Here is a 15,406-nt window from a genome sequence, read left to right as displayed (position 1 = left end):
ACGGGAATTTAATTTTAATAACCTACATCCACGCGAACGAAGTCGCGGGTATCGGCTAGTAGCAATAGCAGCTCATAAACGAGACAAGACTAATATCTCTTGTTTGAAGGTACGCTCCATAGATCTTAACCTGATATCTACAGAACGTACTTTAATTTTGCTCAGACTAATGGTGAATGAAAAACATCGTGAGGAAACCTGTATGTACGAGTAGGTATGTCGTGAATAAGTATGTGTAAATGTGAAGGCTGCCGATCTGCACTGAGCCAGCCTGGTGGACTATAGCCTTCCAAGCGCTTCTCATTCTGAGAGGAGACCCATACTTCTAGTGGCCTTGCAATGGGTGGAGACGATGGATGGTCTGGGAAGAGGGGGAAGTTAATAAATAAGAACTATCCTAATTGAATCCACCATCGCATAAAAGCTGCGTGTGAACAGGTCCATCCGTTTGACTGTTATGATGGCACAGACAGAGATACGGGTCAAGTTTTACACCCCTCTTTTATGTATGACTGCGATTTTTTTCTTGCTTGCTAGCTTATGACGAAAAGCTGTATGCTCTTGCGTTTATACATTCAGAGCATAGCATTAAGGGGTCAACCCACTTGAGTTGCGCAGCTCGATGCGGCGCGGCAAATATAATTTAAATACAATATATTATGTAAAGAGAGGTAGACCTGTAGAAAGCTGGGAAAATGAAATTAAAGAAACGGGAGGCATAAACTGGAAAAAAAAGGCTCTAAACAGGAAAACCTGGAAAAATCTGGAGGAGGCCTTTACTCAATGAGAGGTCCTTAAAAATAAAAATAAAAATTATTTTCTTTGTTTAGTAATTTATTAAGGATAAATATACCTAAGGCTTTTTTTTTTATATGTATGGAGCAATGTGCTGCTGCGTCATGTCGCTTCGCACAGCGCTCCGCAACGCAGCGCGACCTTTATTTATGCTGAGCTGAGACATTTTTAGGGTTCCGTACCACAAAAGGAAAAAAAGAACCCCTATATGAGTAGGATCACTTTGTTGTCTGTCTGTCTGTCGTGTCTGTCAAGAAAACCTAGGGTACTTCCCGTTGACCTAGAATCATGAAATTTGGCAGATAGGTAGTTCTTATAGCACAGTTAAAAAAACCGAAAACCGTGTATTTCACGCTACATCACAAAAAAAATGTGTTAAAGAAAAAATTAATTTACTAAATCAAATATACATGGCGCAGTCCGTCATTAACCTGCAGTGTTCTATTTAAAAGTATTAGGTATATTTTTTATCAAGGGTGGGAGTGGAACCTTTCGTGTTGGACGATTTTTGAGGTTGTGCCACACTGTTTATTGGCACCTTTATCTGCTATACACGTATTTGCTATAACAATTTTATCAGGCGTATGCAAATAGCAAGTAAGTATATAGAAAGAAAACCACACACGACCAACAAAGTCACACGAGCTCATAGATTTGAATGTAAATCATACAACTACAGAAATAGATAGGTATAGTTCTATAAATTACGTATAAGTATAATATACTTATTCGTTGAACCCTCAGTGCGCGAGTCTGACTCGCACTTGGCCGGTGTTTTTCAGGTTGTGCCACACTGTTTAATGACACCTTTATCTGCTATATACGTATTTGCTATAACAGTTATATCAGGCGTATGAAAATAGCAAGTATAGAGAAGGCAAACCTCACACGACAAAGTCACACGGGCTCAATGATTTGAATGTAAAGCTTAGGGGCGGTGCGGGCCCCCTGCCTCATACCCCGATTGGCATCTCAACCTGCCGCGAACTATAAGTACCTACCTACATTTAATTGGAGACTTGGGCAGCGCGCTTTACTTTGACAAATATAACTCAAAATTTAAAAACCCCCGACACAAAAACCTTTATGAGAAAACTAGCAAAGAGCTTTTAACCGGCTAAACCGATTCACTTCGATTATAGCTAAGAACACTCTCGATCAAGCCACCTTTCAAGCAAAAATAAACTAAAAAATCGGTTCATTCGTTTAAGAGCTACGATGCCACAGACAGATACACAGATACACACGTCAAACTTTCAACCCCCCTTTTTTTTTGGGTCGGGGGTTAAAAAGCAATCAATATACGTGGAATATCAAGTAAGGAGGCAAAGACTAGAGCCAGTTGCTGGTTTCAATCTAAATAAATATGTCTAAGCAAGGTCGTTACGCTCGTTCGAGGTAAAAAGAGGTGCGAATGATGCGTCTTGTTTTTGTTTTGCTGAATTTGTTCCTAACAGATATAACCATTATGTTTATTACATAGAGAGGTAAAGTTCAATTTATAATTGACGCCCCAACGTTGACCCAATTCCCAAGTATCATGTTGCGGCTACATCAATGCCCAACAACGCCATAATTAAACAAAGTAGGTTATTTAAGTTTAAGTCAGTTAGTTATAATATAAGTAAGTAGATATAAATAATTTAAGTTAACTTAGCTATCGCATTAGGTTAGCCTGTAATGATAGTTTTAAGTTCAAATAAATAAATAAAATAAATAAAAATTTGTCGCGATAATCAACGCTTCAAACTGAATGGCTATACTTGAACGGTTAACGTCTAATGCCAATATGTGGGGATAAAAAGTAGCTTAAGTATTAATCCAGGGAAACATCTATTTCCATTCGTTTTTGTGTGAAAGAGTAACAAGCATACACACACATACATACCTACATACACACAAACTTTCGCTTTTATAATATTATAGTGCAAATCCTATCAAATTATAATATGTTTAGTAATAAGGCTGACACTGCGCGTTGCATCGTTGCGTTGTCGGCTAAATCACAGAACTTATTACTCAGTTCAACACAAACACTCGCCTTAGTAACATTCTTTATTAATCTTTTTAACGCAGAATAAATCAATGTTTTAACGTAACAAGAAGTGTTTATTAATGCAATATTAAGTTAAGGGGAACTTTAACTAACTATTATTATTAACTGAACTTTTAACATAATACTTAGTAACTACATATAAACTGTACGGGAAACCCGATGCGTTTCGTTCGCTTATGAAATTGCTATCGTAGTCGAATTTAAAAATTATTACATTCGACATTAAGTCGTATCGTGTCCGTGTAGTCATATATAAACGTATTGACGCGTGAGACGGCGCCCGCGCATCCCCGCCCGCCCAGTCGCCGGCCGCCCGCCCTGCATCGCGCACGCACTACAACAAACCAGGTTAGTGATCACTATCAGATTTTACATCTCACCAAAGTTGAAGAGCATGTCTGAGAATTCTCCATATTTTTCTTAAAGGTGTGTGAAGTCTACCAAACCGCACTGGGCCAGCGTGACAGACTGTGGCCTAACTCTTCTCCTTATGAGCGGATAACGAGAAGGGTTAGGCCGTGCTCAGTAACGGATCCGCGATGGGTTGATCATAAAGTTAAAGTTAACAGAATGCGAGATTGAATCAAAGTAGCGTCAAAGAAAAATAGACCTTAAACTCATTGATATAAAGTTTTGAATTCAGTACTACTGATTTTAATTTCACAACGTTTCCGCTTGGAGCGCTGGCTTCAGATATACGGGCAAGTATGAGCATTAAACTAAGGCAGTTAAGATCCATCTTGGTTTAACGCTGAAGTGTTTCAGAACTCGAATACTATCAACATTGGTGAAATGAAAAATCTTATACTAGGCCTACATTTAAATCCATTTACTATTACACCATATAACTATAAAAATGCCAGCGGTTTTAACTTTTATTACATATACTCAATAGTCTCTAGTATAGTGCGCTTTAGAGTGTAGCCCAACAGTCTATTTTTGTCGTGCATTTTCATAATGCATGTCGCTGGATGTTGGGACTGTAATTAACTAAAACGGGCGGCTTTTGCAGTTTTTAGGCCCGTTACAGACACAGCTAAAATAGAGTGTTTTGTATTCCGACCGATGTCAAAAAAGAAGGGCTCTGTACCATCGTATATAAGAAATAACTTTTTTAATTGTTTTGTGATGTTACCAGAAATTCACGGTTCTCGGATTTTCCCCTTTAAGTACTTGTGCTATAATTTAGTTATAACAAGTGTAAATTAAAAATTTATAACACCCCCACAAGTGAAAGTTACAATAACTAGAAAAGAGCTGATAACTTTCAAACGGCTGAACCGATTTTCTTGGATTATAGCTAAGAACACTCTCGATCAAGCCACCTTTCAAACAAAAAAAAACTAAATTAAAATCGGTTCGTTACTTTAGGAGCTACGATGCCACAAACAGATACACAGATACACCGACACACAGATACACAGATACACACGTCAAACTTATAACACCCCTCTTTTTGGGTCGGGGGTTAAAAATTCATGTCTGTGATAAAAGCGAATACTTAGCTCCGATTAACTTTATCTTTCAATTATTATGTTTCAACTCACGTGTTCATTGTATTTGAGAATCATAAATAAAGCGAGTTGGCAGGAAGCAGTACCTAGTGCCGGCATATGTGTCAAGTTCGCCGATGTAATGTAGAATGTAATGATTATTTTACGTTATCGCCTTTTCCTACCGGCTTCTTTATTAACCCCCGACCCAAAAAGAGGGGTGTTATAAGTTTGACGTGTGTATCTGTGTATCTGTCTGTGGCATCGTAACGTCTAAACGAATGAACCGATTTTAATTTAGTTTTTTTTTGTTTGAAACGTGGCTTGATCGAGAGTGTTCTTAGCTATAATCCAAGAAAATCGGTTCAGCCGTTTGAAAGTTATCAGCTATATTTTCTAGTTACTGTAACCTTCACTTGTCGGGGGTGTTATAAATTTTTAATTTACACTTGTAGATTTACGTGGTATAAGTAGTTTTTTACCCCACTGACTTCGGCAAAGCCAAAAGGAAGGGTTATGATTTTAGCAGTCTATGTATGGATTCTGTGTGTTCCCCCGTAGCGTCTAAATTACAGCTGGGCCGATTTAGATAATTAAGGTGTCAATCAATTCGTTATGATGGTCCGGATGACAAAGACTACATTTTTAAACCCCGACCCAAAAAGAGGGGTGTTATAAGTTTGACGTGTGTATCTGTCTGTGGCATTTAGATTAGTTTTCTTTGTTTGAAAGGTGGCTTGATCGGGAGTGTTCTTAGCTATAAGTTTTCTTATAGAGGTTTTTGTTTGGTTTTTTTGAATTTTGTTATATATACGAAAAAAATTGATCCGACGGATGTTACATCCAAAAGAGTCTGCAATTTTTTTTTTGCTATTGCATCGAGTGGGATATCAAATGAAAGAGGAATTAAAAATTTATAACACCCCCGACTAGTGAAGATTACAGTAACTAGAAAAGAGCTGATTTCAAACGTCTGAACCGATTTTCTTGGACTATTCCGCGCCTACGATCCAAAGTAGGTATCTGAGTTTTCCAAAACATCATTTTCAAATAAATAATTATTTATGTATCTAGGCAACGTCCATCTTGACAGCTTGACATTTGTCAATTGACATAATATTATAAACCTAACGGTTATCTAACCTTCTTTTCTACAAGAAAACTAGAAAAGAGCTGATAACTTTTAAACAGCTGAACCAATTTCTTTGGATTATATCTAAGAACACTCTCGATCAAGCCACCTTTCAAACAAAAAAAAGTAAATTAAAATCGGTTCATTCGTTTAGGCGCTACGATGCCACAGACACACAGACACACAGATACACAGATATACACGTCAAACTTATAACACCCCTCTTTTTGGGTCGGGGGTTAAAAAATACTGACTTCATAAATATAAATATAGTACCTACAGTTTTAAAATGCACCGGGTGAAAGAAACAGAATTTTATTATATTATCTATCGCTGTCTATCAGCAGTTCGCGGGTAGTAGTCGGGTTTTAGTACTGTTTAACTTTATCTTGTTGTGGATCATCATCGTCAACCGACAAACGTTCACTGCTGGACATAGGTCTCTTGTAGAGACTTCTAAATGCTACGATCTTGCGCCGCTTTCGAATCCAGCGGCTTCTTAGTCCTTGCGACTCGTTTGATATCGTCTATCCAATTACTAGTGTGGGTCTTCTAACGTTTTCTGGCGTTAGGTTGCTATTCTTACGCCTTGGGACCCCAATGTCTTTCAAAATATTACTGACGAGAATTTTTTTATGAAAGGGTAGGTACAGTAAAATATAATTTGTCCCTGAAACCCCTTTGACATTGATGATGATGATATGGTTCTAAAATCTCAAATGGCGGGCACAAAACCGTGTTTTCTAGACAGTGGTAGAGAGCCACAACAACGTTCAAACTATACTACCGGCACTACCGGTTCGGAAAACAAATCCTACTGCGACGAGCCGGCAAGAAACTCCGCAAAACTTTACGTAATAGTAAAATGACTTACTCCGTATACCGAAAGACGGCGTCGTCACTTCTGGTGACACACTCTACAACAATAAAAGCTAATTCCCTCAATGCCAAGCAAAAACCGTGACTCAATCCACATAACGTAAACATACGTACATACCTACTTACCTACTAATATCATAAACGCGAAAGTTTGTATGTATGGATGTTTGTTACTCTTTCAAGCAAAAACTACTCACCGGATTTGTCTGAAATTTGGAATGGAGATAAATTATACCCTGGATTAACATATAGGCTACTTTTATCCCGAAAAATTAATGAGTTCCCAAGGGATTTAAAAAAAATCAATATGCACGGGAACGAAGTCGCGGGCATCAGCTGCTAGTACTACATAACGTTTCTAGTTTCGTATGTTCACAAATCGTGGATATATCGTTATTAATATGAGTTCATTAAAATGTTTTCTAATTGTCTCTAAGTCTAGTCTGGTTTGGTGGGAGGCTTCGGTCCTGGCTAGTTACCACCCTACCGGCAAAACCGTACCGCCAAATGATTTAGTGTTCCGGTACGATGCCGTGCCTTTTAAACGACTATTTTCGCGTCCGGCTGTGGCCCAAAAGGGTTCTAAATTCCAATGTATGATGAAAATCCAGGTTCCAAGTTTATTGGATAAATAAAGTTGAAAACTAAAACCCGACTGCGATCGTCTTAATAAACGCTAAATATTATAGTAAAATTGTTTTTCTGTCGCTTGGTATATTTTAATGTTGTGGTACATTTATATTTATGAACTCAGAATTTTCTCTTCTTTCATTTGACACTTGATACAATAGCAAAAAAAAATATTTGGAGACTCCCACTTTTTTTCATGTAACATCTGTTAGGTCATTTTTTTGGTAAAAAATGTAGCCTATCTCACCCGGGCCTTTACGACGAATCGATTGACATCTCATTCATCAAAATCGACCCAGTAGTTTAGGCGCTACGGTGGAACACACAGAATCTGGATACAAACATACACACATACATACATAGACTGCTAAAATCATAACCCTTCCTTTTGGCTTTGCCGCAGTTGGGTAAAAATATATCGTCTTGGCCTCCCTGGGAACTCTTTGAATTTGGGGTTGGCATTGTTTTAAACAAACGTTTAACACTCGCGTTTTAAACATGTCCTTTATTTAAAAAAACAATTTTGAACATGTTTTAAACTAATATTTTTAAGTCTTTTCCATCCCATTTCCATTATGTACGTTGTGTATGACCAGAGCTTTACGTCGTTTGCGTAACAATTATAAATAACTAAATAATCGTCTGCAAAGCTAAACAAAGGTTGTTAATTTAATTCGCTAAAGAAGCCATTATCCATTTCCGCACACCAACCAAGTATTATTTAAATATTTAAACTAAAGGAAAATAGCTCCTATTAGTACGTAACTATGGTCCAAAACAAATTGTTCAGGTTTATAGTTGGAAAACAAAAAAAAAATCGTCGATTTGAGCGTCACTGACATCGATTGAAAAACACGAAATTTCGCTCATATAATCATACGTAAGTACTAATTGTTATAAATAATGCGAAAACACGTGTGTTAGTTTGTGGGTTCGTCCTTCAATCACGTCGCATCCGAGCAACGGGTCGACATGATTTTTTGCATGCGTATAATTAAAGACCTGGTGAGTGACATTGGTTTTTAAAAATCCCGTGGGAACTCTTTGATTTTCCGGGATAAAAAGTAGCTACCGCCCATTTCCGGGATGTAAGCTCTGTCCGTACCAAATGTCAAAATCAGTTACGTGGATGGGCGTGAAAAGCTAACAGACAGATAAACACTCTTTCGCATATTTTTAACCCCCGACCCAAAAAGAGGGGTGTTATAAGTTTGACGTGTGTATCTGTGTATCTGTGTATCTGTGTATCTGTCTGTGGCATCGTAGCGCCTAAACGAATGAACCGATTTTAATTTACTTTTTTTTTGTTTGAAAGGTGGCTTGATCGAGAGTGTTCTTAGCTATAATCTAAAAAAATTGGTTCAGCCGTTTAAGAGTTATCAGCTCTTTTCTAGTTTTCTTGTAGAAAAGAAGGTTAGATAACCGTTAGGTTCATAATATTATGTCAATAGACAAATGTCAAGCTGTCAAGATGGACGTTGCCTAAATACATAATTATTTATTTGAAAATGATGTTTTGGAAAACTCAAATACTTTGGATCGTCGGGGGTGTTATAAATTTTTAATTTACACTTGTATAGTGATCTTTTAAATGTTCAATACGCACCCGTTTAAAGTTTAGGAGTCACTTGTTAGTCACTACTGTAAAATATCAAAATGGCATGTTTATGTCCCCTGCTGGATATTCTCAATGCTGCAATTTCCGTGTGAGGTCGCCCTTCCAGCACCTTGTCACTTGACATAATATCAACTTCTATCCTCGAACTATAAGGCTGTTTATAGAGCACACTTTGACTTATCTTAGATTTTAAAACGAGACAGTGTTATATTACTGGCAGAATTCTGTCTCGTTTTAACTGAAACTTTAGATACTATTTCACTAAGATCTTAGCCTAAGTCCCGCCCCGCCCATTGCCACTTCAGCTTCGCAACCCTAGAGCTAAATACGAGCTAGAGACCTGTGACCGACAGACAGACAGGCGGACAGACAGACAGACCGTAGAGTGTCATTAATAGAGCTCCGTTTTCACACTTTGGGTACGTACGGAACCCTAAAAAGTGACTCGGTAAGAGCGGTTCGGCAGTAGATATTTCAACTAATAAACCATATTTGTGCATAAGAACAACTTCCAACCAAACGGACATAAGGACAAACGGGTAACACACCTATTTATATATAAATAATTTGTCAGGATATCCCATTGCATCGAATGCAGCATTCGCTATTTTTAACTATACGCGGCGGTTCCATACATACATTCTTGCATTCATACAAACACACGTATACACACGACAACAGTTCGAGTTCATAGCTGTATTACTAAACGTATAGAGTTCAAAAATATTAGTAATTCATAGGACATAATAAAGTAGGTAGGTACTTATCAAGTAGGGTTGCCAATGGGGCCTCGCTCAGCAGACTGACAGTGAAAATATCATGATACGGGTGAAAATCAAACTCCAGAAGGTCTAAAGCGCCGGGAAAAGTGCGATACGCGATCAAATCCTTTTGTTTATAAAATGATTACTTTACATCATATTATATACTAGCCGATGCCCGCGACTTCGCCCGCGTGGATTTAGGTTTTTCGAAATTACAGACAAATCCGTCTAGTAGCTTTTGCGTGAAGGAGTAACAAACATACACACACAGACACACACACACACACAAATACAAACTTTCGCCTTTGTGCGATACGCGATCAAATCCTATAATCCTATAAAATGATTACTTTACATCATATTATATATAATAATATCATATTATAACACCGCGATGCGAGTGTTCTCGGTCGCGTGGTCTTTAGCTCAGGTCAATGACCATGCGCACGCGAATGTAAGCAATAAAGAAGAATCATCTTACATAATAAGTAATTTTTCACAAGGGAGGTAGCAAACTGTGTTACATATAAAATGGGTTTTCACGCGATTTTTGACATTTATTCTATTTTATTTAGATACAAGTTAGCCCTTGACTGCAATCTCATCTAAGTAAGGGTAAGTGATGATGCAGTCTAAGATGGAAGCTTGCTAACCTGGAAGGGGTACGGCAGTTTTAATTTAATCCTTACAACTGCGGTTTCTACACGGCAATACCGGAGCGGCTCGGCTTTGTCGGTAACATTCTAATTGCTATCCGTGTCCATCTCTGTGGCAAGGATGGCAACCCTAATTCACCCTGTCATTTGTGTCAAGCGCCGCGCATTTAGCCCGAACCAGCTCGTACACGAGTCTAGTAAAAAACAAGCTTGCTGACAAGATGATCAACTTATTTATGCGCTTATTGTGTTTTTGCAACCCTAGACTTTGCGTTGTTTTTGAAAATGTCTCTGCATTTACCAACGGGAGCCGCCACCATATCAACTAATAGACGTCCATAGCTGGACATGTTTTTAAATAACTAAGTGGGCTTGCTCTTGGCTGCAATCACACCAAGCAGGAGATGATGCAGCCTAAGGTGGAGCGCGCCTGCTCAGAAGGTGCCTATTCACTCTTCTTTCGACCTCATAACAGCTGTTCTGTTTGGCGGCTATTTTGTTAACGAAGTTGTAGTTCAAAAATTGGACCTGATCCGGCTCCGCTTGGGGAGCTTTTTACAATTTTCACAGAGATCTCTGATTTTTGGAAAATAAAATATAGCCTATGTCACTCATGAATAATGTAGCTTTCTACTGGTGAAAGAATTCACAAAATCGGTTCAATAGTTTCAGAGATTACCTCTTACAAACAAACTTATACCTCTTTATAATATTAAGTAGGTACCTAGAATATAATTAATAGGTTCATTTTGCGCAGATTCTATCGAAAAGACTGTATCCAAAACTTTGCCCACTTGAGCCTTTCTACTTGCTTTATTTAGTTTTACTTCCTTAAAATAACAGCTAATTTGTCTACGTGAACGAAAGTGACCTTTTACAAAAAGTAGACAAGTGTAAATTAAAAATTTATAACACCCCCGACAAGTGAAGGTTACAGTAACTAGAACAGACCGAAAAGACCTGATAACTTTCAAACGGCTGAACCGATTTTCTTGGACTATTCCGCGCCTACGATCCAAAGTATCTGAGTTTTCCAAAACATCATTTTCAAATAAATAATTATGTATTTAGGCAACGTCCATCTTGACAGCTTGACATTTGTCAATTGACATAATATTATGAACCTAACGGTTATGTAACCTTCTTTTATACAAGAATACTAGAAAAGAGCTGATAACTCTTAAACGGCTGCACCAATTTTTTTGGATTATAGCTAAGAACACTCTCGATCAAGCCACCTTTCAAACAAAAAAAACTAAATTAAAATCGGTTCATTCGTTTAGGCGCTACGATGCCACAGACAGATACACAGATACACAGATACACAGATACACAGATACACAGATACACACGTCAAACTTATAACACCCCTGTTGTGGTAATAAGGTTCACTTGAATTGGCTTTCAGAAGAAAGGAAACACGTCTACTTTAACTCATGGTTTATTGGCTACTGAATCATTATTTGACATGCACGATTAATAAATGCAGTTTTACACATAACATGCCGCCCGCCAAAAGGGCTCTAAGAGACCTTTTAATTAAATAATTATTCTTTAAACATATTAAATGATTTCACGAAATTAGGTCCATTACAGCATGTATAAATCATCTAAGCAACTATTTTATCGCTGACAATAAAATGGTTTTCTCGCATCATACTTAAATATAGACAAATTAAATTTTAAATTGTGTAAAACAAATAGGTATACAAAATTCATTAATTCATTACTTAATTAGATCAACTGGTATAAAACAAAACATAGAAATAGATCGGTTTACATTGCTGTATCCACTTTTCACACTATAAACTCTAGTGAGTCTATCGGGATCAGGATGTATATTAACTATCTGTCCTAAATGTCCCTTTCCTGGAGGCTTTCCTTCAGTTTTTTTTACAAACTGAAGTGGTATCTACAACCTTAACACTCAGCTCAAGTACGTATCCATTGGTTTTACCTTCTCTTGTTCGGTATCTTCATTATTTAATCTTTCTACAGCTAAATTCTTCTGTTTTGGTATTGCATGTGGTACCATTTATTTTCAACTTTCTCGAGTATTGTGATCGCCCTATTTCTAACAAAGATCTGGCCCGTCTATTAGGGTCTCCTTGTAGCTCTGATAATACGATCATAGAGTTGGAATATTTGGGTCATATACATTCGCATCGCCTCGCCGATTTGTTTCAGTGACTTGAAGAGGAGAACGGCTTCCTCAGCCTTCATCGAAGCATCACAATATTCAAGTATAGTAACCTCCTTCAAAGTTTTTTGTAAAGTGTCTAACGATCTATTCGCCTTTGTATGTGTAACGCCATTTAAACTTTCTCTGACTTCTAACCATTCATTTTTAATTTCAGGTTCCGGTTCTTCTTCCCACTGTAAATCTCGAAGCCATACCTTTTGTATAATTAATTTTGCAGGTACAAGTGAAGGAGCCAAACAACCAAGAGGAGTAAACCGAGTTTGTATATCAGACAATATTTTTCTCTTTGTTATGATAAACAACACAGGCGGTAATTTTATATGAAACTTCAGCATGTCATCTCCCAAGTTAATCTGCTTTTCATCACTGGGAATTTGGTGAAGAGTTTTTACCGCGAGATATGGTGCACATGCAGTACTAAACGTCACCATAACGATACGGTGCTCCTTAACTGGATATTGGTTGTTAGGGTGCCAAAGAATGCGTTGAAAATCCTTATCTTCCTTGGTGGTTGGTTGGGGAAACTGTTGATTTATCTTTTGTATGTCTGAGACATATTCTACATTTTTCAAACGCAATTCGATGTTGAATGCTACATTATATTTTGTACCTATATATGAGGTATCGAATATCGAACTAGTCTGCGTAGTTTGAATATCGTATTTAAAAACTGGACGATGAATTAAAAGATAAAAAATAAAATAAAAGATAACTAGATAAAAGCCTGGATTGTTTCTTTCGTCTTTAGGATTTCGTTCTATATTAGGTCTCTTTTCACCGTATTCATTCATTATTTGTGTATATTTAACCTTTAATTTCTTATCCTTCTTGGAACACCTTTCTAGCTGTAATAGCCTCTTTGATTTTGGATTTTCTGTTCGGTATCGCCCATCTTCATTTCTGTTACGTGTTTCCTTGTATATGTTTCCACAATCTTCTTTATCTTTAGTGTACATTCTTGTTATATCTGTATCTCCGTCCCTCATGTCATCTACCTTGAATTCATGATGCGTTACAAGTATTTGTTCTTGTGAAGTTTCTTCATGTATATCTCCGAATAAAATCCAGCCGAGGCTTGTATACTGAGCACATGGAGAGCCTGGAGGACCGTTCAGAATATCAGCCTTCAATATCTGAGCATAAACTTCAACTCCTAACAACATGTCGATTCGCCCTGGTGTGTTGAAGCTTGGATCAGCTAGAGTGATTCCTTGTATATGTGACGTATAGACTGTACTTGTAATAGGTTTTGATGGCAATTGGGTCGTTAATCGCGTCGGCATTATGTACGCATTTATGCTAAGCTTAAATTCCTCCTCATATTTAGATAAGATCTCGAGCTGTGCCATGTGATTAACTGTTGTTTGTGTATTACCAACCCCTGTGATTGTTCCCTTAGCTTGTATTCTTTTTATCTTCAATAGTTGTGCTGCTCTCTCGGTAATAAAATTGGCTTGAGAACCCTGATCCACTAAAGCTCGTAAAATTGTATTATGACCCTCATCATCCTTTACTATGACTAAGGCAGTAGGTAGTAGTGATGTCGACTTTCCGGAAGCAAAGTGTGTAGATATTGCAATGTCTGATTGCTCTGGTTTTTCTGATTTAGTTTCTGCTTCTTCTTCTTCTTCTATTAGACTGTGATGTAATTCTACATTTTCAGCTGCTCCGTCGCTAGTATGTAATAATGTGTGGTGTCGGCGATGGCATATCTTACAAGATGTCGGTACCCTACATCTTATCACTGAATGTCCCATCATCATGCAATTGTAGCAAAGCCTATTTTTCTTAATAAATTCACATCGTTCTGATGGTTGTAAGCTACAAAATTCTTTACAGTGACATAGATTGTGATCAGCTTTACACATATAGCACGTTCTTGGTGGTGAGGCAAAGTCGTTATCTTCTGAAGTGGTCACATGGAAAGATTTCGCCTTAATAGTTGTGGGGTTCACCATCTCCAATGATCGGAATTTTGTCTCCAGAAATGTCCTTAGCTCAACCCAGGCAGGTAATCTATTCGTGTCTTCTCGAAATGAGTACTCTTCCCAATCTTTGTGAGTGTCCGTATCTAATTTTTGAACAACTAGATAAATAATAATTTGATCCCAGGAGTCCGTAGGTATGTCTTGATTTTTAAGATTGTTCAGACACTGAGTGGTGGTATCCAATAAGTTTTTTAAGTGGTTAGCGGAGGGTGAAGTGAGTTTCTTCAAATTAAATAATTTGTGCAGTAAGGAATTTACGATTAATCTTATGTTACCATATCTATGGTTCAGTATGTTCCAAGCCTGTTCGTAATTTGACTCCAATACGTAAACATGTTTAAGGAGTTCAGCAGGTTCACCGACGACACTTGTCTTAAGGTAGTGTAACTTTTCAACCTTACTTAATGATGAATTGTGAACTAATGATGTAAATAGGTCTCTGAATGTAGGCCAGTCTTCATAAGATCCGGTGAACTTTGGTATTTCTATTCGAGGTAATTTCACAATAGATTCATTGTGTTTCATACTTGCTGTTGGTTGTGAGAGCTGTGACGGCGATGAAAGCATATCCCTTAAATCCCCCACGGTGCAAGTGTACAAATCTTCGACGACAAAGAAATCTTCGTTGAGGAAATACGGAATTTCGTTCCTTTTGCACTTTGGTGTACATTTCACCAGTTCTTGATGCGTAGTCTTAAAACTTTGCCAGTATCCCTCAATACTTTGCAGACGCGCCTCAATGTATCCTCGCGTTAATCTCTGCTTTGAACATTTCTTTAAGTTGGTTTGTGCTTTTTGTAATAAATTATACGTGTCTTCCAATGCATTTACCAACTGTTGTTGTTCATTACTTAGTGGTACACTCATTGTATTTCACTACAAACACACGTTCACTTTAAATTATCTTCTAAAACAGCATAATTTTTGTATAACTTCGCAAAGTAATGAATAACGTAACGTGAGTAAGAATTACGTAGGTAAGTAAATGTCCACGCTTCGAACAAAAATGTATTATCGCCGGTAGGAATGTATTTTTAGAATCGTAACTCGCGAATTCGATCCGGCTCGATTTCAACCATATGTTGTGGTAATAAGGTTCACTTGAATTGGCTTTCAGAAGAAAGGAAACACGTCTACTTTAACTCATGGTTTATTGGCTACTGAATCATTATTTGACATGCACGATTAATAA

The 15,406-nt window shown here is 37.5% G+C and overlaps 2 protein-coding genes across 4 annotated transcripts in view; one reads left to right on the top strand and one right to left on the bottom strand.

The window, feature by feature from the left end:
* Positions 1–1,179: 1,179 nt before the first annotated feature.
* LOC123880693 lies at positions 1,180–14,474 on the bottom strand. Its single transcript, XM_045928954.1, has 3 exons — positions 11,734–14,474; positions 2,958–2,961; positions 1,180–1,190 (listed from the first exon to the last, which is right to left on the bottom strand). Exon 1 carries the CDS (start codon positions 14,182–14,184, stop codon positions 12,121–12,123), a length of 2,064 nt encoding a protein of 687 aa, XP_045784910.1. The 5' UTR covers positions 14,185–14,474; the 3' UTR covers positions 1,180–1,190; positions 2,958–2,961; positions 11,734–12,120.
* Positions 3,104–15,406, top strand: part of LOC123880684 (FH1/FH2 domain-containing protein 3) — a 95,437-nt gene continuing 83,134 nt past the window's right edge. For all 3 annotated transcript variants that reach the window (XM_045928927.1, XM_045928926.1, XM_045928925.1), the window contains exon 1: positions 3,104–3,199. The gene's annotated coding sequence lies outside the window, so the exon portion shown is untranslated. The remainder of the gene's footprint in view (positions 3,200–15,406) is intronic.

Source organism: Maniola jurtina, chromosome Z (assembly GCF_905333055.1).
Source record: "Maniola jurtina chromosome Z, ilManJurt1.1, whole genome shotgun sequence".
Lineage (NCBI taxonomy): Eukaryota > Metazoa > Arthropoda > Insecta > Lepidoptera > Nymphalidae > Maniola > Maniola jurtina.
Note: the sequence above shows the minus strand (reverse complement) of the source record. Positions and strands in the feature narration are given on the sequence as shown.